Below are 26,850 nucleotides of genomic sequence, written 5' to 3'. Positions count from 1 at the left end.
TAGCAGGCAGACGTTAAGCCAAACTAATCCAACACATGAGAATAAACAGAACCGTCAGAAATGATCATTTACAAAAACCACCACTTCCCTGGTTTTGTTGAGAATATAAGCCCCATCCCTCTAAGAAAGAGTCATGGGGCTACCGGTGTCACCGGAAATACCATCCCCACCGCCAATACAAACCCTACGCGGATGAAGGACCTGGAAATACATCTAATGTTAATTTTCAATTGAAGGCTCAAGCAGTCAAGAAATTGTGCAATCAATGGATGGAAGACAAGTAAGGCATAGATTAAAGACCAAAAGGCGAAGTTTACATTAATTGAACAAAATATTAAAATATGGGATGCCCAAAATTATAACTTTTAATTCATTAATGCATGACAGCAGGCTCAACATCCAGGTAATTGTAGCACACTTAGGCCGCAGATAATCCACTCATTTTTCATAAAATTATAACAAAGATCAGTGAAGGATTGAGAAGACAGGCTTGCAGCTGCTACAGCATGGCCTGGTTACCAACACTCGCATGGCGAGGGGGAAACCAAAACAAGCAACGAAACTAAATAGCTGTCTCCATAATCTTTTAGCTCATCATACAGAAGAAACTCAGCAACAGATTACCAGCAAACATCCACACAAAATACTACTCAGAAATTAGCACCTTCTTTTTGTTCTTACTCTAAAGATTCAGCATCTTATAAAGATTTTATTCTGCCACCATGTCATAATCCTGCAGAAGCTTTGCTGACTCTCAATACAGTTATCTTTCTCATATTTAAAGCACCCTGAATTTTTGTATCCATATATGACGAAAATCCTGAAGGCACCTAGAAAATTCTAACAGTAAATGAAGAAGAAAACACCAAAACTGTAATTTCTCATCCTTGGGAAGCGGCTCCATTTGATGCTTCATCCATCGGTTCTGCCTCTGCTGAATCATCTTTAGCTTCACCTTTTTTACCTGCACAACATAAAGCAAACAGCTAAGATCGAAGATGTAGGTAACATAATGCTTATCCAAGGTATTTTGCTAAGTTTACTTTTATAGAAGACATTATGATTTTACTTAAATAACCTGATTCCACATATTCTAGGCTTTAAAAAAAAAAAAAAAAAAAGCTAGAAGAGAAGAAACAGTATGCATCAGACTACACATGTAGCTCCAACTCTATTTGCATACTCCAAAGAAGAGTCACTTTTGCATAGAATTATAAAAAGTAATTTCAAGATGAATAAATATGAGCCATGAGAAAATGAAGATGAATCATTCTATCACACACCTTTCTTCTTCTTTCCTCCACCTTTTTTCTTTGTTTTTGTGCCCAAAGAAAGCCATGCCTTGATCTCAGGATTGTTATCAATGGACTTGGTAGGCTTCAACTCTTGCAACGGATGGGAGGTTATCCGGTCAGAACCATTTGGCATTAACAATACCGTGAACTTGATATGAGCAACAAGATCTCCTGCAATATAGGTCACTATTTACATAACATCAACCAGCTCAAAAGTATCTGTTCGATCAGAATAACAAATAATCGGTTCCGATAACATGAAAAAGAGAACAAAGACTCAAGATATAGCAGCTTGCAGTATTCAGTTGAAAAGATTTCGTATTTAACCAGTTGCACAGAATGAAACTTCAAAGGTTCCTGCAACTAAAACAGGACAGGTTTCCAACTAGACTCCCACTTTAACAGCCAGCGGAACATCTATATTCAGATTCAGTAGATACACAAGATAACAATCGACTAAAAATACAAATTCTGCTACACTAAGGCTGAAAACCTTTGTAGAAGCTAATTTCATTCGATGGAATTTTTCACAGACACTATCTATATCATCCAATATCATACTGCCTTTTGGCATCTATTCCATACAGCAGTATCGTTAATCCTAGCATAACCAAACAAAACTTGGAATTTAACCAACTCGACTGCTTAATTGATTACATGAATGTAAATTTTTACCTGGCTTCTCATGCAGAACAGGGTATGGCTGCAAAAGCTCATGGTTGACACACTCTACAAGCCCCAGCCGAGCACGCTTCTCTTCCAATGCCCTATGAGGGGAAAAAGGAACACAAAATTTACAAAGATGAAAATTTTAAGTATAAAAAAAAACACATGGTGAGGATAGCAAACCTTGCAGTAAATGGCATGATTGGAAACTTCTGATTTATTTCACTAAAAATAAATCTTGATGCTTTCATTTTTAAGTGATAATTTTTGTCCACAGCTCTTTTATAGATGGTAGTGTGTTTCTCATCTAAGAGCTTTGGCTGCACATAAAGATACTCTCCCATCACAATTTCAGAACCACCAGATGGCATAAAGAAAGCTTATGATATAGATTAGCATAAGCATTACCTTCCCTTCACCCGTGCTAGTAACTATATCAATTGCATAGACTTCATTTTCTTCAAACTCTGCATCATCAACTCTGGTCTCAGGATTAGATACACTAATTATGATTTTGTTGCCATCGATGACGAACTGTTTAAGCTGGTGACTAAGCACTCCTTCAACAATTTTGCAATCATAGGCACCAGCTACTTTCTGAATAGCTTCTGTAACATCTTTGTTCTGCAAAAATAAGAAAGAGCATGATAAAGAAATGAGGTGATAGGAGCATCACAAGAATAGAAGCATTTATATAATTGTTTAGGTGATGACATGGCAGCCCCCCAAATCCACAGCCCCAAAAGAAAGGAGCACAGCCACAAGAATCATACAGTAAGGGCATCCCAAGAATAAAACCACTTACATAAGCGGTTGGGTGATTACATGGGGGGCCCCTCAGCCCTCAGCCCCAAAAGAAAGGAGCACAGCCACAAGAATCATACATAGTTTATATGTAAAATTAAATTACAAAGAAATCATCATGAATTAGTTAAGATCACCATGAATAATAATATATTCAACAGGATCAGGTAGTTGAACAAAAAAAAAAAAAAAAAAAAAATCATGATAAAGGGTTTGCATTAACTTATATGAACATGCTAATTTTCAAACTCAACCAATACACAATCCTCTAGCATAACAATAACAAACAATTATTAAAATAACTTTGCTAGACTATATTGTTTGCCTTCAAGCTTTTCTAAAAAAACAAAAAGCTTACAACTTAGCATGGTGTTGCTTAAAATCATGCAACGCTGAATCTACACTCAAAGGTCAAATATAAAAAAAAAAATTGCTGAAAACTGAGTAACATATGCGTATAGACTATAGACATCATCTCTCCTCAATAAAATATGGGTTAACTTGGACACAGCCAAGCCTAACCTTTCAACCTTAATGGGAACAACCATATATAGTTCATCTCATAACAATCTGGGATTTTGGAAACTAAAATAGCCCAAAAGAATAGCCACACTTGACCCAGTGTTAGCCTCACATAATCCACTCCCCAAATTCCAAATCTGAAAATATCGTGTCCCCTAACATAACCCCAAAATCCCAAACCCAAAATTGTTCTCTATGCCATCATCTTAGAGTTAATATGACACACTAGCCCATTAGAAGCCCAATCACCATACAAAACAGCATGTTGTGGCGTTACATGTTTATCCTCCACAAACTTGCCGCTATACCTACATCCACATCCATCCATGGCCTTGTGCCATCCAAACACCATGACATCGCCCAACATCCTGCTTCCTCATATCATTTTAGCCTTCAATTCTTAGCCCCTAATTATCTTTTTCATCCAAAAAGCCTCCCAACTTCCACTTCATCCTGCACATTCCTTTGTCCATCAGTAACTAAACCTCTTCCATCCACACATCCTCCTCCTAGCCCGCTTCCATCCACACATCCTCCTCCTAGCCCCTAGGGTTTGGCCTTAGCCTTTGAGAAGCCCCTTGGACTCCATCCCTTTGTTGAACCTGCTCTAAAACCTTCAGCATTTCAATTCAAATGAATGAATCCTGGCTGTAGATCAATCTTATCCCTCCTAACTAGCAGTATGCTCTATGCCTACAACTCTTCATCCATCTTCACCACTTCAATTCAAATGAATTAATCTTAGTTGTAAATCAACCTTATCCCTCCTAACTAGCAGCATGTTCTATGCCTACAACTCTTCATCTATGTAACATATTATGTTTACCTAGCTCTTATCATTATGCCTCTCTCACCCTAATATCCCCCTACCATTGGAAGATCTCATTACCCAAGGTAATGCAAAACCAACTTGAACCACATGATTCAGAGCACACCCTATTAAACCAGTGTCAAACACAAGTTAGTTTGCAGGTCTGATTCAAAACTTGGTAGGAATCAATCTTAATCAAGCAGAGCTAGGGCCCTCACTTGACAGAAAAGAGAAGAGGAGGCATAGTGATGCCTTTCTCCTCTCTTTTCTGCTGAGAGCGTGAAGGGCGGGCAGGAAGGTGAGGAAAATCAGAGAAGGGATTTTTTGTGGTTTTGAGGCCCAATCCAAGCCAAGTTCAGGTATAAACCCCTTCCTCCTCTTGATTCTTCTCCTTTTTTCTTTTTATACCTAAAATATGTCTAAATGGTAAATAAAGGAAAAATAGTACTAAAATTTTGTGTTTTGTCATAATCTCATGATATGTTATAGATCTCAAGACGATCTATGCATTAAAAAAGAAATCATGATTTTCATTTATCATATTTTTTTTAGATTAAAAATATATTTTTACTTTTAAAATAATATTAAAAATAGATATTCAAAAATCAAACATTGGTAGCATGTTTGATGGTATGCATGTTGGTTGCTATCTCTTTTTTGACCAATTTATTCAAACTTGAACATTAACTAAAAACAAAGTTCAAATAAATTTAAAAAATAAATGATTATCAAGGTATAAATATATACATACACACAGTACCTCCAAGAGGGTTCTATATTAATCCAAGTTAAAATTATTTTTTAGATATATTATAATTAAATATAATTTTTGTATAAAATAATTAACATATATAAGATAAAAAATAAAAATTAATATATAATTATTTAGAAATATTTTCTGAAGTAATTCAACCATTTTGCATACGATATAAATTATCAATTGTTTTAGATATTTAATTATTTTAAAATTATTAATTCAACTAAAATCATGAAAATATGGCAATGTATATTCATAAGGGGAGTTCTTTCTAGGACAATACAATAGTTTTTACATTATAGTATGAATTACTACTTGCATTAAGCGAAATTAAACTATAGAGTTGGTAATATGTCTAAAAACGTATAGCATTCTTTTAAAATATTCTTTTATCATTTTAAAAGAGTAAATCCCTTTTATGTAATTTGTAGTAACAAATGGCATGGTTTATGGTATGTTGTCATCAAACTTGCAGATACATATTCAAGAAAAAAGGATAACAATGCTGACATTAGCTGCGAGTATGATGTAATAATCTCAAGCCGCATCATTGGAGGTGCAAGGGATGCAATTTTTGAAGCAATTTTGGCTGATGGTTACCCTACTGTACTTGCATGCAAAAAAAAAGTCCATTAACGAATTGGCAGTTGAGGAAGATGCAATTTCATGACTTCAAGAAGTGCAAAAAGAAAAGATCAGAGAAACAAGCAAAAATTTATCATCAAACCCAAGAACTGGAATCCATCAGATAAATATAATATGGAGGCCCAAACTCAAACTACCATATGGAACAGTCAAGGTGGTGGGCCTCATCGAGCCACCTAGCAGAGACAATTGGGCAGGAGAAGCAAAGAAAAGAAAGCAGTTCATCGAGTAGCAAAAAAGAAAAGGGAAAAAGATCTATCAAGACTGCTGATGAAGAGCCCATTGCGATATGAGCAATGATGCTAATGACAATCCAAACGATTATGCATTTAGTGATCAGGAAAGTAGTTGTGGACATGACAAGAGTTTATACGCTTTGCCACCCCATGGTCTGAGTCCATTCACCGATGAATAGTGCCTCACTTATGGGATGCATGATGCCAACCATTGCACACAATATAAAGCCGTGAGTATATAATAGCATACAAGAAACATGCCCCTCAAGGCTGTTCAAGATCCAGCAAGGCAAATCATGATATAACATGTGGAGTAGGATCTATGACATCTCTAGATCCTCACATACACCGATAACTGATCTACACAGCATATGACCTGTATGGATATTCTTTGTCTGAGACGTCATATTGAATGGCTATCACCATCCACAGTCCCACCACATTATGGGATAGATTTTATGGTCACAAGCTTTGCTCGAATGGGATGGCAACCCGGTATCAGCATGGATATCTAGGAATTCTAGATTATTGCATACAGGATGGGCACATTAACTAGGTTGGAGTAAGTCCAAAGCCCTGATTATGAACGAGATCCTGACATCTATAAGTGATCGACACTCCACAAGTGACTAGATGTCGGTATGTATTTCATAATTCTATTTATATATTTTCAAGCCTAAAAAAACTTTATTTATTGCAACTGTATCCATTAAGCAATTACAAGATCTCCAACGACCACTCTGAAATAAAATAATATTAAAATGATCATAAAATCACACTTTCAAGATCCTAAACCATAAAATAACTATCACAACTAAAAAATAGAAAAAGCAAAAAGATAAAAGGGTGAACGAATACCATATGTAAGCTTCTGCATACTGAGTTTGTCAGTAATGATAAGGTACTGTACAATATCAACCTGATACCAAATTGACATGGTACCCTGTATCAGGAACCTTCCCTGCTACAAACTCTTTGGTCTCACTCCTTTACATAAGCATAAACCAATCTTTAGCCATACCATTCTTGGCCCTATCAAACATGATCAGATCATACCCTCCAATCCCTCCCCCTGCAAAGCTAAACCCTCATAGAAATGATTACTTTAGAACCATGGAATTCACTATACAAACCCCATCCATTAAAAGGGCACAAGCTGTAGGAGACATAGAACTTGAATGGTCCATAGCCGTAGGTTAAACCTTAGAGTTCTCCAATTCTCACAAATCTCTCACCTTGACCTTCCCCATGGAAGTCTTAGAACCCTACTCCCCTCCATCAAGAAATACAACTCTACCCCAAGGAAGTCATAAATCTTTAAAATTAATGGTCTTGACAGGGGAACCTAAATGCTTCTTTGTTGATTGGGCATCAGATGGAATGATCTAGAAGAGGAACCTAAACAAGCATATTTTTAGAAAGAACTCATAACGTAGAGGGAATCACATTGGAACTAGAAAAATTGCACTCATGCATTCAACATGTCAGTGGGGAAAAACAGTGAAAAGTGATTGCAGAAAAAAAGGCCATTATTTCTACAAAGCGGTAGTAACCCAAAACCAATAACACCCCTCCCGAAAATTAAATAAATAAATAAATAAATACCAGATACGGAAATTTTTCAAACTACTTTATGTGATAAATACCTTCCTTCCGGGCCTCACAAGCCTCAAAGCAACATCTGCTGCAGTGTTTGCAGCTGCAATTACATCCGCTGCCCTCCCGGTGATCGGTCCCTCCTGAAGGACATGTGTGTGGGCCACCACGGCAATAAAGCCATCTATGTGACACCCCATATCTCTGCAGCACAAACATAACTATTTCAAAATTAAACCAAAAATGACAACTAACGATTACAAAAAAGCGATTATCATACATTTTCACAACATCATTTTCTTCCAAAACAGCCTCGTCGCCGCTGAGTGGCGAAAAATGGCAAACAGTGTTGTTCACAGATATGCATGTCGGAAATGCTACACCCCTCTCGATCTTTTTCTTCACGTTCTTATACACGTTGCCGCTTTGCCTGAATAACCATCAAGATTCCAAAAATTTCGACAAGAACTAACACAAAATCTAAATTATTAGCAAATTTAACAACTATACAAGGCGAAAAAAAAAGTCTCACTCTTTAATGAAGGTATCTCCCTTCTCACAAATGTCGACAATTTTGGCTTTCGGCTTGCACTCTGATACGACCAGCTGAAGAGCCTCTGTTCAAAAAGCATTTTTGTTATCACTAACCTAATGAAAATAACAAGAAATTTAAAAAACCATAGAATTTTTCTCATCAGGAAAAAACAAGATTTTTTTTTTTTTTTTACTGTTGAGGATCTCGGCGGCACACTTGTACTTGGTGACGACATCAGGGAAACTGAGATCCAACTCCTTCTCCTCCTTTGCCTCGTCGTCCGACATCTCTCCAGGCTAAGCAAATCCTAGCCAACAAAATAAGCAAATTTTTTTTAAAAAAAAAACTATAAATACAAGAAACACTGCATACAGAGGAGCACCAAAACCTAGATAAATCAATTACCAACAAATCCAACCCAATAGAAATCTTCAGCGAGGAAGGAGAAGAGAGAAGCTAATCTCAGCGCGATACAGATAATGTGGATAAGTCTATCTAGGCGATCTCTGCTTGTTGAGAAAAAGAAAACGGAATGGAGACCAGAGGGTTTTGGTTTGGGGTTTCGGCTTGGTGGAGAGAGAGGAAAGAAAACGGTGTAATGGAGACGCGGAGGATTGCGAGCCGCTTTAGGGCATCATGTTGTCTGCATACAAGGAGCCGCGGAAAGGGAACGTCACGCATGGTGCACGTGGAAACAGTAGACGGACGTTACGTGGCTAGCCCCGGAGCTGCCCGGGGCCTCACAAAGTGGCATAGGATTAGGTTAGCCATTGGCCCATTTTGTTTCCTTTCTCGTTCAAGGGCCGCAAGTCTGTGCCGCGTGGACCTGGTTGGGTCACAACTCCGGATGCCTTGTTTTATCTCTGCCGGTCGGTGGAACCGTGGAAGTGAAACTGAGGTTTCTTCTTTAGAGGCATGGGGTAGCCAAACGCACAGCATCAGTCTACATGGGGACTCTCCAAAGCTTTCAAACAGGGAACAAGGACTAAATTTGGGAATTCATAAATTGTTTACCATGCAAACCGTTCGTCCGCTGCGTCCACCATCTTTCTCGAGAGACGTCGATGACCATCATCTAATGGCACCTCGGGTATGGCTCCGGCAAATGGAATTGGAATATATCAGATATGGCTAAATCGGAATGACGAACCCAACGCGATGGCCTGCACAAACCTGACATTGGATATCAATGGACCCATAGCATCATTTGCGGACCCTTGAGCCGAAACCAGACAAAGAGACAACCTTTCGACCAATTGACTGCTGACTTGCATGATACGTGATTGAAATAGCTTTTCCATTTTTTTTGTAGAAATATAGCTTGCTCAATTCAAGAGCGTGATTTCAGCTCGTGTGGGAGACGGATCATCTTCCCTTTGGAGAGAGAGAATACTTTTTAAAAAAGTCATCTTTCCGTTCCAGTCATCTTGACTAGTTGACTCATCAGAAGCAGGTCTGAACAATGGGGATATTACAATAACAAGCTTAATTTGTGCAATTGCGACCGTATTTCTTTTCCTGAACGGTACCACTCCAAAAATACAAGTTGGGTTGGACAGTAAAACAATGGCAGAGGATGACTTCCGACTGCATACCATCTCCCTAACATTCAAAGCTACCAAGAATGGGATGATGAACAATCATGACACATTCTCTATGCTTTTAGATGCTGGAATTCTTCAACCAAAGCTGCAGATAGAAATAATCCAATCCAAGTGCCCATTTTTCCTCTTCATAGAAAGGGGAAAAAAAACAAAACAACCTACATCAGATATGCTACATATCAATCTGATTCTGTAAATTAACCTAGAAAAGCCAGGCAAAAACACCACTCAGTTCTGATACACGGTCAAGCGAATGAAATAGAACAATGAATGCATATAACTCCAAGTAGTGATAGTATACATGGAAGCAGGAGAATATGAATTTATACATACATACATACATATATATAAAGCATGCTATCCTTCTAGTAGCGGCTCGTACGTACTCACTGCCAGGCGCCCGTTTAAAAATATATATCTCAACTACATGTTTCACAAGGCGCAAACTGTAAAGTCAACTTACCTGGACTGACCGGAAAATATAAGATATGGCACCAAAAATGGAATTAATACAGCAACTTATTGTGCTTCTGCTAGCAAATTACTGAAAGTATTGATGACTTGTACACATGAAACCAGCTACCGAGCATGCAAACTCAGAACATTCCACTGCATCTGCTCACCACATGAGATCACTCACCAGACAAGCCTCAGCTCAGCCCTGAATGGCACCAAAAAAATTACCTGCTACAGAGAAGGTCGAGCAAAACCAATACTAAAATTACAACGTTGGTTTATTTTTTCTTGGCTGAATGCCTGCTGCTGCACAAAACTGCTCACCAGCACAAAATGCACCTAACACATCTGTGGATGAACATCACTCAGTGCCGTAACTTCCCACGGGAGGCATGCCAAATGGTGGCATTGGAGGCATCCCCATCCCACCAACCGATGGTAGTGCTGGAAAAGGTGCGCCCATGCCTGGCATTGGCGGTGCTAGCAATGCGAGGGGAAACAACTGGGCAAACAAATTCTGCAGATAAACCACATTTTCAAAATCATCAGTTTAAATTTGCAGCAAAATATATGCCAGATCAAGAAATGGACCAGCCATAGAAAGGCATAATACAATGATGAAGGCATAATATTACAAAGAACAACTCATGATAGCTACCTGCTGAGCTACCATTTCCTTCTCTTCCTTTCCTTGACTTTCACCTCACTTAATGCATCAAGCTTATCTTTTATCAGTTCATCCACTTTGCTTGTATACTCACGGACAAACTGCACGACGTAGATGCTTGCTGTCAGTACACAACGCTATACATAGCCCTCCTGCTATTGCACATTTTCTTACAAAGAGCAAGAAAATCTGCATCATGGGTTACACAAACAACCCAACCCACAATAATGTAGGAGACGTATGTGAGTTTCAAAAGCTATCACATCAAGTCGAGGTGCCAGCATAGTCACTTTGTGTTTGTACCAGAGACCTCAGTTTGAATCCCAACTTCATTGGCTTTGGGGGTATTAGGGAGAGGGATACCGCCGATCAAGTAGCCCATTGCCATTGGGCCTCTTTTACACAACACTCCACCCCACCATGAGAGAGAGAGAGAGAGGGAGACTGATCAGACTTGATCTAGTTTATGGTGTCTCAAGACTTGATCAGACCGTAAGAGCAATTATCTTTTTATCAGTTTTTTATCTGAATGAAAATGATGTGCATAAAAACAACCGGTTTGAGTAAAAGGACTGTCACCCACTGACCTAAAGGAAATATTGATTGACAGTGACTGAACATTAAAAAAAAATGTTAGAATTTGACGCCTCGAGATTCAGCCCACATTGAGCCCACAGCGAGGTTCTCGGCGAAAAACAGAGTCCAACGAACCAAGATCACCTGAAACGGAGCTCGGATGGAGGAGATACGAGCTTTTGAAGTCGGTACGATATTCGAGGCGGTGGAGGACCGCCGGCGACCGGCGGCGGCGGCAGCGGCGCGGCCGCAGGCGGCCGCGCGCGGGACGCCGACCCAGGCCCGCGGCCCAGGCGAGCGCGCGGCCCGGGCGCGGGAGCAGGCCGGCCCAGCCGGCCCTGCTGACCTTTTGCACCGGCCACCGTGGACCGGGCGGTCCACGGCGAGGCCTGTGGACCGCGTGGGCGTTTTCCACGCGTTTCACGCGGTCCACGACACTATTCCGTGGACCGATCGCGATCGGACGGTCCAGGGAAATTGCGGTGACGATCCGACGGTTCAGGAGGTGATTTGGCTTGTTTAGGAGACCTAAACCTAATCTAATTAGGTTTTAAACCACGTTTAAGCCTTTAAAAAGGCCTGTGACGAACAAACAGTGGGTTGGTTTTCTCGCGCCGTAAAATACGAATCCGAGAAGAGAGAAAGAGGCGAGAGCGCTGTGAGAGAAGGAGTAGAGGCTCCTGGACAGCGGTCGCAGGCACTTCAGGGGTTCAGGGGGGTCTTCAAGAGAGAGAGAGCTTTTGTGAGGGGAACTTAAGGTGAGAGAGAATTGGGTGTACAAGGATTGAGGGTGATGTCTCCTCTTGTAAAATTTTCTTTTTCATAGTGAAGTTTGCATGCTCCGTGGAGGCGAGCCCTTTTGTGGCTGATCTACATATTTTGATTGTTTTTCTTTTGTTTTGTTTCTTCTTTCTTCCTGCTGCATCGCGTGATACTGAAAAGATCTTGGGAGGTGGTGTCCTGGCCAGACATCCACCCAAAAAAAAAAAAAAAAAAGAAATCACACATTCCTGCGTAGAGGAGTTACTTGCAAGTCCGGCTTGTCTCCAATTTTCATGAGATACATTTCAGTTCAGTTTGCATGCATATAGAACCAACTCCATATTTCAGGAATCAGTGATTTGCAAAGAAAAACAAACTAAAAAACTTGAAACTATACGACTTATGGAAGAAAAAGGAAAATCAGCACATTAAAGTTTAGCAGGTTTTCAGCCCTCGGAAGATTTCCTCATTTGGCAAGATTAACAGCGAGCTCCACATTGTTCAACTGAGGAAGCAACCATGAAATGATCATCAATGTATCATTTAAATCGATGGAAGCACGAGGAAATGAAAAGACAAATGCAAACCTGGCCACCTGACAAAGGGCACAATGGCTGCTTTATTAACAGCTGCAGAAGAACCTGCCCTCTCCTATTAATACCATAAAAGCCACCAATTGTTGAAGCTTCAGTTGTTAGAAATATAGGATCTGCACTGATTCTACTTCTGTAAACTGCTGTTGCCCACTCCAAATCATACACAAATAGAAGACCAAGTTTTGTGATCACATATATCAAACTGTACCTTTGAGAGATCTGCCAGATAACAGTTCTTTAGCTTAAAATATTGAAGATATGATGTCATAAATCCTTTAAATGTAGTTTAGTTAGAATGTTGAATTATCGTACCTGCATGACAACTGGAAAGTCATCAGCAAAATCTGGCAGGAAGAACAGATCTGCTTGTTTCTTTGGGAAACCTGGTTTACCTGATGAAAAACACTAGCATGTAAGTGCCAGGGAAAATTGACTCAAATGTCGTATATTACATAACAAGCAGAGGATGGTTAACCAATAGCTGTATTAGTGTATGAGCAAAATTTAATAAGAATACGCTAAAAAGACTCCTAAGCAGATCTGTAAAAGTTCATCCAAAACAAGTTCATTTCTCCAACACAGAAAATACCCAGTAGGCCAGTTAAGCATGAATGGCGCAATTTAAGAGAGAGAGAGAGAGAGAGACTCTTGAGTCTTAAATGTAAGCTACAAAATGTAGCATGGTAACACCAAAAATAAATGGTAAGACATGAAACCACTTCCTTCAGAAATATCTAGATTTGTGAGATATGCAGTAATTATTTAGACAACCTGGTTGGGCACCAAGTTCGATCACATGCAACTTTGAAGTTATATGTCCAGCATTGGAGGTCTTTGAAGCAAAGGAGATAAGAGTAGAGGGATTCTGATTTACAGTAACCTGCACAGATAACATCCAAGTCAACAATGGCAGCATAAAGAGGGAACAAACCTGGATATATAACATGTGCAAGCATCAGAATTCACAAAAAAAACATATGATCACAATTTCACCTTGAACGATGCATATTCCGGTTGACCAGTTGTGGTCTCTACAACCAAAATTTAGGGGAAAAGAGTCATTAAGATCCACAAGTTTCTTGGATGACAATTGCATATCACTTGCTGATTAGTTTTAAATTTAGGGTTAGGAAACCTCCTACTTCTGATGCAATCTCCCCATGACACATTTTTCTTCAACACCACAGCTAAGGAAATGTCTATAATCCATTTTAACACAAAAATCATCATCAAAAGCTTTGAATAGGGATAATGAGAGATACACTCCATCAATTCCATACATAACTGGTAGAAGATAAAGCCAAATAACAAGTCCAATATAGGCAATGTAATAAGGGATGCTCTAATCTATTACGGAACAAACAGGGTATGCTGATCAAAATCATCCCAACAAAATCACAATAATAAGAAAATGGTTCACCAAGTCCACCACTACATATGAAGATGGCAATAGATGACTTGTGTAATAACACATTTTGCAACCCAAATTTCTGAAAAGAAAAGGAACCATAGGCTGCTTCTTTATATAATCCAGAAGATGATGCCCAAATGGTGACACGGCCCCATTCCAAATTTGCTAATGGCATACAAAATCAGAAGATTTTGCAAGGGCAAGATAAGACAATAAAAGGAATCAACAGTGACAATTGGCAACTACCACACAACACATGATGCTGAAAATTAAGGACATCTCCCCATCTCGACATCAAACCTAAAACTTATAACTGTCATATCTATTCAAGATAACTCCCAACAGCAGGCCTACCATTTGCACTGATCCTGACTCCTAAATAACCCAAAACAAATATATCTTCACTATGATGGTAGGCCAATATGCACTCAAAAAGTTTTGGCCATATGTTCACGAGTTTACAAACTATGACATCCACTAAGAGCCTGACTAGCATCACTATTATTTCTTATTTTTTATTTTTAAAAATAAAATTATAAAAATTGAGACAAAAACATGTTTGGTACTACTGTTTTTATTTTTATTTTTTAAAAATTACTTTCATTATTTCTAGAAAAAAATAAAAATAAAAATCCTTACTTCCAATATTTTCAGAAACAAGAAATTCATATTTTTATCACCACCACCAACGTCTCTACCACAACCATCACCACTGCTATCGCCACTACCACATCATCACTGCTATCACTACAACTCTGCTATATCACTAATGCCTTCATCACCACTACTGTCACCATCACTATCATTACCATGACTGTCTCTACCTCATTACTGCCATAGCCATCATCTCCGCCACATCATTGCTACCCTCACCATCACCAATATTGTCACCACTACCACCGCCATCACCATTGCCGCCACCGCCGCCACAGCTATCTTGCCTCCATCACACTACCATTGCCATCATCGCCAACTCTGTCATGCCACTATCATACTTGCCATTAGTAGCACTATCAGTCTATCACCTCTACTACTTTTGCTACAACTACCATCATTGTCGTGGTCACCAATATGATTATTTTTAAAAATACTTAACTATACTAAACATGTTTATATTTTTAAAAGTTTGAAAAAAATATTTTTTTATATAATAAAAATAGAAAAAAAAAGTGATGCCAAATGACACCAAAATTTTGAAGTGAAATTTGTGTTGGTTGTGATTGTCAAATTAACAAAAGCATGATCCAAGACAATTTGATTGTTCAAACACCAAGGCTAAAGAATGAAAAGGCAAAAACTAAGTAGACCTATGGACAAGCCAATGTTGTATTCAAGTGTTGAACAAGCCACATGGCTTGTACTCTTATCTTTAAAAATTAGATCCCAATGACACTGGTTTGTATGTCCAATACAAGATGCAGTAGCCAGGTAAAATTCTCCTAGTTTTTCACCAATGAAGCACCACAAATTCTACCCCACGCTTGTAACTATCATCAATCTTGGTGAATTTCATTTTTTAACATGTGGCGATCATGAATTTGAAATAATTTTTTAACATGTGGCGATTATTTTTTAACAAATTCTATACTGTTCTTAAAATAATTTCTAATAATACATACAGAGAATTTGAAGATAGAAAAAATTGAGAAAAATTCATTGTGAGTAATATATTTCTATTCTTTTATATGTAGATGTTTATATTTATATATTTTGTTTTGATGATTGGTAACTAAATCTTTTTTGCAAATTGAAATAAATGAAAATGAAAGTCCTATAATTGATAGGACTATAAAGAAAAGAGATGTGTATGGGATACAAATAAGTGATCGTGCTCTATTTGATAATGAGCATTTCGAAACGATGTTGAAAATAGTATTTCAAGCAGAGGTGAACCTTTTCAGGAACAAGGGAGGCCGTGGCCCTCTTAAAATTTTTTCAAAAATTTTTATATATATATATTATACCATGAGTAGGATGTCCTTTTCCCAAAACTTCTCCAGAATCTCCATTAAGTTAGAAAAATGGACAACTAAACAAGGACCACTAGAGAAAAAAAGAACCACCAAGCATTAATTTGATGACTTATAATAAAATATAATATATTATAATTTGAGAATTGAAGGCCAACAGATAGAGAGACCTGCAGCCCTGTGGGGGTTCTAAAAAGAGAATGAACCCCACAAAAGAGAGAAAACCCCACGTAAAGTAAAAAGAACATACTTGTTGAGAAAGTACTTTCATGATTTTTTATCAAACAAGAGGAGAGGACAAGAGATAGCAATAGTCAAGTATTTTCTTTATTGTCTACGGCATCAATTTTCAGCAACAAGCTAACAAAGATTTTTTTTTAGTTTTTTGTTCTCCACTTTTTGATATTGATTTACTTTGGTGGAAATCTATTTACTTTGTACAATTGTGTGGACTCAGTATGAGCTCTTATTTATGAGTTTGTTCTGTATTATAAATTCTTTGGAAATAATCTAATTTTTCTTGGTGAATTAAGATTTTATTATTTATGGGTGTATTTAATTATTATAATTTACATGTTGTTTGAATTGTTCAATTTAAGTGAATAAAAATGTTCTAAATTTAATTAATCTTTTTTCTTGAATAATTATTATATTATTTTCTTTTACTTTACATAGATGTCTAATTTGTTCTAACTAATTAATGTAAAAATTTTTCAAGTATCAATTCATCATGGTTAAGAAAAGAACTATTGATTCTTTGTTAGAGGAAGGTTGATGATGAAAATACACCTTCACCATCAATTCAAATGAAAAGTACTCTTGAGGTTGAGGAGAGTCCTTCTAAGAATTGAAGAATTGATATTGAAGAAAATAATGATATGATATAAAATATGACCCAGGATTACATCGACAAATTTATGAATTTTTAATAAATCAAAGAGATGAAATAAGAAGAAAATATTTGAAAATGAAAGCATATCAAATTCATCTTCAAAATTATCCTCATTCTAGTCCTGAAAAACATCCTCGTAGATTTTCTGCTGCATGGTTTAATTTGTTCCCATGGTTGGAATACTCTATTGCAAAGAATGCTGGATATTGTTTTCCATGTTCTCTCTTTGGCAAGCCATCAAATGGTTGTCTTGGAGCAGATGTGTTTATTGTAAAAGGATTTCATAATTAGAAGAAAGTTAATGATGGAAAGAATTGTGCATTTCTTAATCATATTAGAGACGATCTTCGTTCATTGCATAATAATGCAGTGAAATGTTATGATACTTTATTGAATCAGTCACAACATATTCATAATTTTATAAATGTGCAATCTTTAGAGGAGAAATAAAAAAATAGATGGAGACTTAAAGCCTCCATTGATACAATTTGTTGGTTATCATATCAAGGTTATGCATTTAGAGGACATGATGAGTCCTCAAGTTCTAAAAATTATGAAATTTTTTTTGAAATGATAAAGTTGTTAGCATCATATAATGATGATATCGCAAAAGTTGTCTTGCAAAATGCTCCATATAATTCTCAGTGGATTTTTTCAAAAATTCAAAAGGAGCTCCAACATATCCTTGCAAGTAAAGTTCAAAATTATATTCGTGAGGAGATTGGTGAGTCTAAATTTTGTATTATTATTGATGAACTATGTGATGAGTCGAAAAGAGAGCAATTGGCTATTATTTTGAGGTTTGTTGACAAAGATGGTTTGATAAGAGAACAATACTTTGATTTAGTGTATGTTAAAGATACTTCAAGAGCAACTCTTAAAAAAGAATTGTGCAATGTCTTTTCTCGATACTGTCTTGACATTCAAAATATGCATGGTTAAGAATATGATGGTGCTAGTAAGTTGCGTGGAGAGTTTAATGGGTTGCAAGCATTAATTCGAAAAGAATATCCTTATGCATATTATGTGCATTGCTTTGCTCACAGGTGAGAAATTTTACTAAATTTAATTTTTAAATTTTAATTTATTGATATATTTTATTTTATTAATATATTATTATAATATTATTTACATGTTACAACTTGCACTAGTTATTACTTCCAGAGATGTTATCCCAATTCATCAATTCTTTTCAAACTTGACGTTCATAATAAATCCCATTTGTAGCTTAAGTAAATGACATGATAAATTAAAAGCTGCTAAACTTGAAGAAATTATATAATTGTTAGAATTTGAGTGGAGACCGGTAGAGGGGTAAACCAAAGAAACCACATTGAAATAAGCTGGTGATACTCGTTGGAGTTCTCATTCTAATTATGTGTGTAGTTTAATTACAATGTTTGGTGCAACTTTTTCTATTCTTCAAAGCATTATTAAAAATAGAGCCACTTACTCTCAACATGGAAATACTGATACCGCTTACAATTCAATGAATTCATTTGAATTTGTCCTTATTTTACTTTTTGTAAAAGAGATAATGGGAATTATTAATCTTCTTTGTGATACTCTACAATAACAATCTCAGGAGATTATAAATACCATGCAATATTTGCAACAATAAAAAGTCTAATTCAACAATTAAGAGAAGATGGGGAGATACTCTACTTGAGAATGACAAGTTATTCTGTCAACATCATCTTATTGATATTTCTGATTTTAGTGCTCCTTATATAGCACGTCGGGGTCGAGCTCGTCACCAACAAGATAAAGTTACCATCGAGCATCTTTATCGAGTGGATATTTTTCTTATTGCAATAGGCAAACAATTGCAGAAGTTGAATTATCGATTTAGTAAGGAGATAATAGAGCTCTTGTCTCTTTGCTCATATTTGATTGCTAAGAATGGATATAAAGTATTCGATATTGATAATATTTACAAGCTTGCAGAGAAATACTATCCTATAGACTTCACTGAGTAAGTGTCACGCCCCGAACCCAACACCCGGGTCGGATACGTAATGGCCGCACACTCCTTAGAGCAAGCCCTAAAGAATATGCAAGGCCAAAATAAATATTACAACCTTAACATCCATAATAATTAATTTCAAATATAATTCATAAAATCTTGCATAATTACAATTTAAATTTCTTCAATTCTCTGATCAGATACTATGACACTCTATTTATCCTTCTGCTCACCCATAAATCCAAGCCATAGCCAATCTAAGTCATCCTGTAACTCTGAGAAGAAAAAGAAAGATGAAGGGGTGTGAGCTTTACAGCCCAGTAAGAATTCCCATATCACACTAACATAGTAATATAATCTGAAATTAAGAATAAGCAATAAAATATAAAACTTATATTCAACGTCCAGAATAATGCAAACATTCATAAATTTTCTGTCTTGTTAAAATAGATGCATCATCATATGTTAACAGGTGAAACCCCTTTTATTCAACAATTATTTCATGTCTTATCTTTCATTTCCCCTTTCATAATCACATGATTTTTAATCTTTTCTTTCTGGTTCTGGACTATCCAATTCTATACCTCAGTCATCATCCGGATCGAATCCATTTAAAAAGTCTTTCAAGACTGTCCCAGGATGAGCTCCTGGCCGGCTGTCCCACGTACCAAAGCCCGTGAGAGGCTGTCCCAGGCATAAGCTCCTGGCGGGCTGTCTCAGGCATGAGCTCCTGGCCGGCTGATCCACCTGTAAGCCAGTGGGGGCTGTCCCAGGCATAAGCTCCTGGCGGGCTGCTCCACATGACAAGGCTAGTCCATACCATATATCTCTTTCTTTTCATTTAATCATTATGTATTGACTTCATCAAATCAATTCCGACTTGCATTATGATCAATTTAGATATGTCATATCCATATAATCATGCCATCAATTTCTGATACATATATATTGACATAACATACTCATGCTCAAAATCAAATAACAGTATCTCAGGTATAATAAATTCATCAATCTCAAATCCGACGATGCAAAATCAACGATGCAAGACCAACAGTAAAATAGCATATATATAATAGTGATCATGTACAGGGATTCTTACCTTTACCGGTGACTGATCCAAACACAGAAATCGATGTTCTTCTTTGATTTATGAATTTCTTTAACAAAATATTCCACTCGATATTATTTGCAGATGATCATCTCTTCGTAACCCTGATCAATATAAAAATCACATATGGAAAAAATTACCGATAATCGACCTGATAACACAAATCTAGGATCTCTCTTAGGATTAACCAAAATTAGGATTTACCTAAGTATCTGAATTCTCCACTGATCCATAAGACTTCTAGAGAGAGAAAATCCATGAAGAGAGAGAAAATTCTAGAGAGAGAAAGTAGAGAGAGAAATCTTCGTATCCTTCCGATGAGGCACTCATGATCGAGATCATCAGAGGTCCTATCAGGGTGACTCAATATGAATCAAGTGTTACAAATTTCGAATAGGATCGAACTGGGATCAGATCTACCGCACGAATTTCGGAGCAACCTCAGATCATCTTATTTTCATCTCAATTCTATCCTAGGGTCCGTGATGAAATCAGAGAGAGAGGAAGACTCTAGAGAGACAAAATCCATAAAAAGAGAAAAAGTCTAGAGAGAGAAAATAGGGAGAGAATCTAGAGAGAGAAACTGGAGAGAGAAGGTAGAGAGAGGAGAGAAAGAAAATTTTTCTCTCTTCTTCTTTTTATTTTATTTTATTTTATTTTTATTTTTATTTTTCTCTTTCTCTTTTCCCCTTTTTTTTTTCTTTTCTTTTTCTTTTTTCTTTTTCTTTTCTTTTTCTTTTTCTTTTTTTTCTTTTCTTTTCTTTTCTTCTTTTTCTTCTTTCTTCTTGTTTTCTTTTCCCGTGGATTCATTTGGGCCGAAATAGGGGAAGAATTAGAGGGACGTTTGTCCATGGTCCGGCGGACTGCAGTGGCATGGCTGGTGGTCTGCCAGCAGCAACCAACGACGGTGGAGCCAGAGATGGCCGGCGATGAGGTTCGGCCGGTGGGCAAATTAGAAAAATTGAAAAACAGGGGACCGCCTCTTTTTTCTTGAATTTCTCCGGTCATTGGCCGATCACCGGCGGCCATGACCTTCGGGAAACATAAGCAGAGAGGTGGGGGTCCAAACCTAGGGGTGCGGCACCATGGATAGCGGCGCTGGTGGCCGAAAAAGGGAGGGAGATGGCTCGATCGAACAGAGCAAAACAGGGTCTCCTTTTCTTCTCGATTTCTGGCAAAATCGGCTCGCCGGCAGCGAAGTTTGGGGCCAGAGAAGAAAGGGAAGAGCGAGAGAAAGAAAGGTCAGAGCCTTACCTGAGCTCCGGGGGCTTCTTTGACCTTCAATTTTCGGCGAATACGAGAAGAGGCTGCCGCGGCTTCTACAGAGAAAAGGAGAGGAATCGGGCTCGAAGATCACCGGTGGAGGGTCTTGAGAGAGGGAGAGGCTTATTTATAGGGGATTCTAGAGTTCTAAAAGACCTAGAGTCCTTCTCCGATCGGGATTCATCGGAGAAGAAGACTCCCTTCGGGAGTCTCCTTCCGTCCCCCTTTTTTTTTTTTTATCTGGGTTATTACAGTAAGAGAAGATCAATTTCAAATTTCAGCTTCAATATTTTATCCGTGATGCATCTCGTGATCCAAATTTGAAGTCTCTTTCTAAAATATCTGATCTTTGTAAAGCATTGGCAGCAACAGAAAAATCAAAGATATACTATTTGCTTGATCGATTGATTTATCTTGTATTAACTCTTCCAGTATCTACTGCTACTACAGAATGAGTATTTTCATCAATGAAGTTGGTGAAAACAAGACTCTGTAATAAAATGGAAGATAAGTTTCTTGCTAATAATTTAGTTGTCTATATTGAAAGGAAAATTGTTGAACTTTTTGATTTGAATTCCATTATTGATGAATTCAAAGATTTAAAAAAACATCGAGAAGCACTATAATAGAGATATGTCATTGTACTGATATGACTTATTTTTATTTTATAAAATTATTTTATATTTGGCCCCTTCAAGTATTTCATCTAAGATCCGTCTTTGATTTCAAAGGATAATTTTTATATCAGTAAAAGATAGAAATGATTATATTATTTTTTACTATCATGATTATATCTTCATTGACAACATTTGATATCATCGATGATATCTTTTATGTTATGTTGCATTTCTAATCTATAAATTCTTTAACATTGGATATGTATGATATTATTTGTTCTAAAAAAGATTACATTCTGTGCACCGCATGGGTTATAAACTAGTATAGTTTTAAGCTAATTCACCTAAAATTTAGATACAGGTAACTAAATATCTTAGCTATAAGAATTTAAGTTATTAAAGTTACGTCATCTTCAAAGTAAATAAGATTGCTCTACTGTACATTATTTCAACAGACAGATACAGCTAAGTTCTCATTATCACCGTTACGAGAGTGTCAAATGCCTTTGCTTGTACGGGGAGACGGCTGGTCATTACGTTTGCACCTGTTTATAAATGCTTGATGCGCGCATTAATGCGTGACTTAGGATCAGATGGCCACACGCCAGACGCCAGCCCAAGCCCAACCAGCTTTCAGTAAATGGGTTCCAGCCCAGTTTTGATTGGGCCGGACCAAGCCAATCAGTTACACTACATCATTTCTGGAAGCTTTTTCCTTTTTCTTTTTTTCTTCTTCTTTTTTAACAATCTATGCCCAGTAGTTTTCACTGTGTTTAGCCTGGTCTGAACCCCGAACCGACTTCATCGACCTATTGCCCAGCCATCGAGCCAGTCACAGGCTCTTAGCAGAAGATTAAAACCCATGATTTCACAAAAAATATAATGGAACCATCATGGGCTAAATCTAAACTTGGGGCTCTAGAGAGGAACATCTCGTGATGACTCCAAGTGGCTAAGGTGGTGCATGAGAGTTTTACTCATCTGAAGGGCGACAGCTTTCTAATGAATTCTGTCATCCAATGAGAGAAGAGTGGCTATCCACTAAAATGTTCCATCAGATGAATGAAAATTAGCTCAAATTATAATGAAGATTTTCAATTAATATCAGTTGGCTTTAAGTTGTCACATAATTTAAACTGAACTAGTTTCTGGGAAAGATAAATTGTGAACTAGTTTCTGGGTATTAGTTGATTATTATGCAATAAAGTTGTCTGCTAATGTATATGCTAAATATGTAATCGGTATGCACATAAAACCAGGTGAAGACAAACAAAAAAAAATTGGCACTGCATTAACTACCATCAGATGTAACAACAAATGACACCAATCAAGGCCAAACTCCCAAATGACTCCACCCAATTGCTGACAGTCCATACCACCCTTTCTCAAAAAAAGACAGCCCATACCACCCTTGCAACAGCCATAACAATAAGAACACCAGTAATAATGACAACAACAACAGCAGCAACAACTGGAAGCGGAGCATCTCATTCCATTGGACAGCCAACCCCACTTGCCTCACTGCCACCCCCACTCCATTCCCCCAATTCCTTACCCAAACAATCCAAATATTCCTGGTATATCCCTCCCCCTCCCCCTCCCCCTCCCCCCACCGAACCGGGCTCCCCCACCGATCTAACCACCTCCCACCCGTCACTCTCCCACCTCACCACTGTCCCATCCAAAGCCAATTCCCTCACTCTCTCCCTCGCACAATTCATGGCATCATCAGGATCGATACTATGACTATAATTGTCTGAAGAATCTCCCTCGTCGTCACAGAATTCCAAATTAGCCCGGTCGAGCACGCTCCTCGGCGATGGCTCGGAGGCGTTCGTGTCGTCGTCAGCCAAGAAAGGATGCTGCAGCAATTGCTCACCGGTCCACCGCTCGGTCGAATCCCTTCTCAAACACTTGTCGAGGAAATCCCGACCGGCCTTCGATAACCAGTCCGGGATTTCAGGCACCTCGTCACCGAAACCAATCCGGAACAGAGCGTCGGGGCCGGAACTCCGCCATGGTTGCGCTCCGGTGAGCATTTCGATGACGGTGCACCCGAGGGACCATATGTCGGATGCCGGCGTTGGCCGCTCGCCTCTGGCGACCTCGGGCGCCATCCATAGTGGAGTTCCCTGCGCGTATTGCTTGTTGGCATCCATGCTGCAGCCATGAGGAATCCTCGTCGCTGATCCGAAATCGGCGAGCTTGGCGACGCCCGGGCTTAGGCCTACGAGCACATTCCGGCCCTTGACGTCGCAGTGCACGAGGCCGGCGACGGAGTGGAGGTGGTGCAGTGCACGGGCTATGCATCTGGTGTAGTTCCGCACTTGCGGCTCTGCGATGGGTCCATTCCTGGCTGCCAAGTCTGCGACGGTCCCGCCGGGCATGTACTCCAGGTGTAGGTTCCGCCACACGTTGGTAGGAGATTCTTGGGTGGTATCGTCGCCGAGGTAGGAGACGATGTAAGGCGAGCTGATGGACTGGAGGATTTGGATCTCGTTCTCCAAAGCCTTGGGGAAGAAAGAGGGGAGGAATTCAAATTAACAGATTTTACCGCGAAAACTTGACCGTTGGATCTGTCCATGGCCAGGCTCACAGCCCCAAAGGAGCCCTCTCCGATTCTGCGTCTCCTCACCCAACTCCTCCAAGAGAGACCAGCTTCTCTTTCCATTGGAGAGAGCTAGTCTCTGGAATGGAGAGATCAGAGAGACGAGGGAGGAGGATTGGGAGCAGTTGTGAAGTACACAAATTGAGTCTCCTCTCTATATATATATACGCGCACACGCAGTTAGGCTTCATAAGTTTACGCAAATCCAGGTCTGACGGTTTATTGACGTAACAGGGTTGGGGGTGGGAATAGAAACATGGAAAAGGAGGAGACGTATACAGCCTTGCACCTTGCCTGAGGATCAATGGATCATCCATACCCCAGGTGGGGGCGTATCTCAGCCGTCAACATGGCTGGGTGGATGGGAGTTGGGCCTTGGATTGACTCGCAGGTCTCCACCGCTCTGACTCACGAGTCAAACGTCCGGGAAGAGTCCAGAACAAAAAGATGACGAAGACCCGGACTCTTGCAGGTTCAATTAGACGCAAGTAGAAGAGCTGGGAGTGGGGCCCGCAAGGTGTTGAGACGTGGCGAGATGCTGTTGGTCGAGAGCGAGGTATAAATCAAGGGTAGCCAGGTAGGGCTGGGTGCTTTCCTCGGTGGAGTGATGGGGGCATTCGAGGCTTGTGCTGGTGGTCGCGGAGCGCACGATGCTTGTGCCCTGAGATTTGGCTGGTGGAGACGTGCACGAGCTCTGGCCAAGATAGATGTCTCTCTTCTCTTTTTCTGGAGTTAGGTCCAGGGGTGCACGTTACGATCTCAAACGAGCATGACACTCCTAATCTTTTTACATAGTGGAGGTGTTTACCCATTCATTATTTCTTGGACAAGACCAGAATTTATGCTTAGATATCGAACAGATTAGATTGCAACGAACTGGTCCAGCTAGCAATGGATTCATCCAAGAGGGACAGCTGCAGTTGGCTGAGCCCGTGATACACAGCAGCGAGCCAACCGCTGGCCGGAATGTTGGTGGAGGGCGAGACATGGAGGCAGAGCTCCCACGACTCACAGAAAAGTACGGCGCCCATTCTGGTGATGGGTTTGGTTTGCTAGAAAAAAATTATTATTCTTTTTCGCTATATCAATCATTGGATCGCATCTATGCAAATCTCTGAACATTCCGATCTATTTTATTCATCCATCAACTTATATTTTAAAATGCTCATTGCATGATCTAATGATGGATTCAGGCAAGAAAAGATGAATTCTTCTTCCATGCGAAAGATACAATCCCTATCCTATGATTATGGTATTGTACATGATACGATCGCACTGGTTACATATCGGAGGAGGAAGTTCTGATGGTTCAAATCAGAGATCTTGAGCATACGGAGGGACATGGTCCGTGAGAAAACGGTGGGTGCTTTTAGAGGTTTTGGTTTTTGTACTGCACATCATATACATACTTGTCCAGTGTTTTATTCCATTGAACATTAAAGAAAGCAAAAATAAAAAAATAAAAAAAGGAAAAAAGAATGGCGCGAGTTGTGAATTCCCTTAATCCTCAAGACACGGATCGAACCAACCCAATCGCTGCATGTGCGCGGTGGGAAGGGCAAATTGGCAAATTGCTTGTGGCACCCAGGCGTCTGTCCCATGACATTTATTGATCGGTGCACTTAACCTTGCACGTTGGAACAGGAAGTTCATAGAATTCCGCAAAGTAGTTCATAGAATTTGGCAAAGAAGTTCATAGAATTTGGCAAAAAAAGTTCGTACAATTTGGCAAAAAAGAGAAATCTAAACTAGCACGGGACCTTGGGTATGAAAGAACTTCTCTACAATCCGTGAATACATGCAACCAATTGCCATGAGAGACGACAGAGAGAGTGACTATTTAAAACTCGGGTTGAGATTTGGTACCCTCTGATCTGGTATATGGGCCTATGTTCACAAGCTTATTGGCAGCAGGAAAACAGCAGCAAAGAGCTAAACAAAAGCCCCACCTCAGGTTAGTTGGATTATGCTTTAAGATACGGGATAGCAGCTAAGAATAAATGAGAAAAAAGGATACTGCGAACTTCAAGCCAAAACCCACACGATTAACTAAAAACCACTTCCTTCCAAAAAGAGCTATCAAATTCTAATCCTCATTGGTTGCAATCTTTTCTATCGAAAAGATCAGTCATCATTAATATTCAGTACTTATGAACTCATTATTGGTATACATGACTCATTCTTTCACGCCACCAGTGTGCCTATGAGGTTGTTAATTACAACAGATTAGACGATAACTAAATCCTCATAGTAGTTGATAGCAAAATGGATAAGATCAGAAATAGGGAGACGAAATGGCTGGCAAACAAACACAAAGTGGCCATCAAATGCATTCCACTAGCCCAAGTTACCTAAGAAAAAGGAAAAGCATTCCACTTGTCCTCGTCGAAAGACCACCAAGGGAACCAGAAAACATGAGGAGTACGTGAGGCAGGCAGCGCTTCAGCTTATCACCACCATAAGAACAATCTCCATAAAGTGCACACC

The 26,850-nt window shown here is 38.9% G+C and overlaps 2 protein-coding genes across 5 annotated transcripts; both read right to left on the bottom strand.

The window, feature by feature from the left end:
* Nucleotides 1-647: 647 nt before the first annotated feature.
* Nucleotides 648-8,466, bottom strand: LOC105044571 (ERBB-3 BINDING PROTEIN 1). 4 transcript variants are annotated; one of them, XM_073257281.1, is made up of 10 exons: nt 8,273-8,466; nt 8,061-8,163; nt 7,865-7,949; nt 7,613-7,762; nt 7,383-7,536; nt 2,370-2,585; nt 2,145-2,281; nt 1,971-2,062; nt 1,284-1,466; nt 648-964 (listed from the first exon to the last, which is right to left on the bottom strand). In XM_073257281.1, exons 2-10 carry the CDS (start codon nt 8,152-8,154, stop codon nt 882-884), a joined length of 1,194 nt encoding a protein of 397 aa, XP_073113382.1. In that variant the 5' UTR covers nt 8,155-8,163; nt 8,273-8,466; the 3' UTR covers nt 648-881. The 4 variants fall into 4 exon arrangements, with proteins under 4 accessions (XP_073113382.1, XP_010920808.1, XP_019705915.1 ...); XM_010922506.3 differs by having other exon boundaries at nt 8,061-8,174; nt 8,273-8,464; XM_019850356.2 differs by having other exon boundaries at nt 8,084-8,174; nt 8,273-8,464.
* Nucleotides 8,467-23,242: 14,776 nt separating this feature from the next.
* On the bottom strand, nt 23,243-24,481 carry LOC105044694 (mitogen-activated protein kinase kinase kinase 18). The gene is given in 2 exon segments (XM_029264938.2): nt 23,243-24,291; nt 24,294-24,481. Coding segments are annotated over 2 exon segments (1,182 nt in total). The 5' UTR covers nt 24,427-24,481.
* Between the last annotated feature and the right edge of the window lie 2,369 nt (nt 24,482-26,850).

This window comes from Elaeis guineensis, chromosome 5, assembly GCF_000442705.2.
Source record: "Elaeis guineensis isolate ETL-2024a chromosome 5, EG11, whole genome shotgun sequence".
In the NCBI taxonomy this organism is placed as follows: domain Eukaryota; kingdom Viridiplantae; phylum Streptophyta; class Magnoliopsida; order Arecales; family Arecaceae; genus Elaeis; species Elaeis guineensis.
The sequence above is the reverse complement of the archived record's forward strand: the minus strand, read 5'-3'. Positions and strand labels throughout refer to the sequence as shown.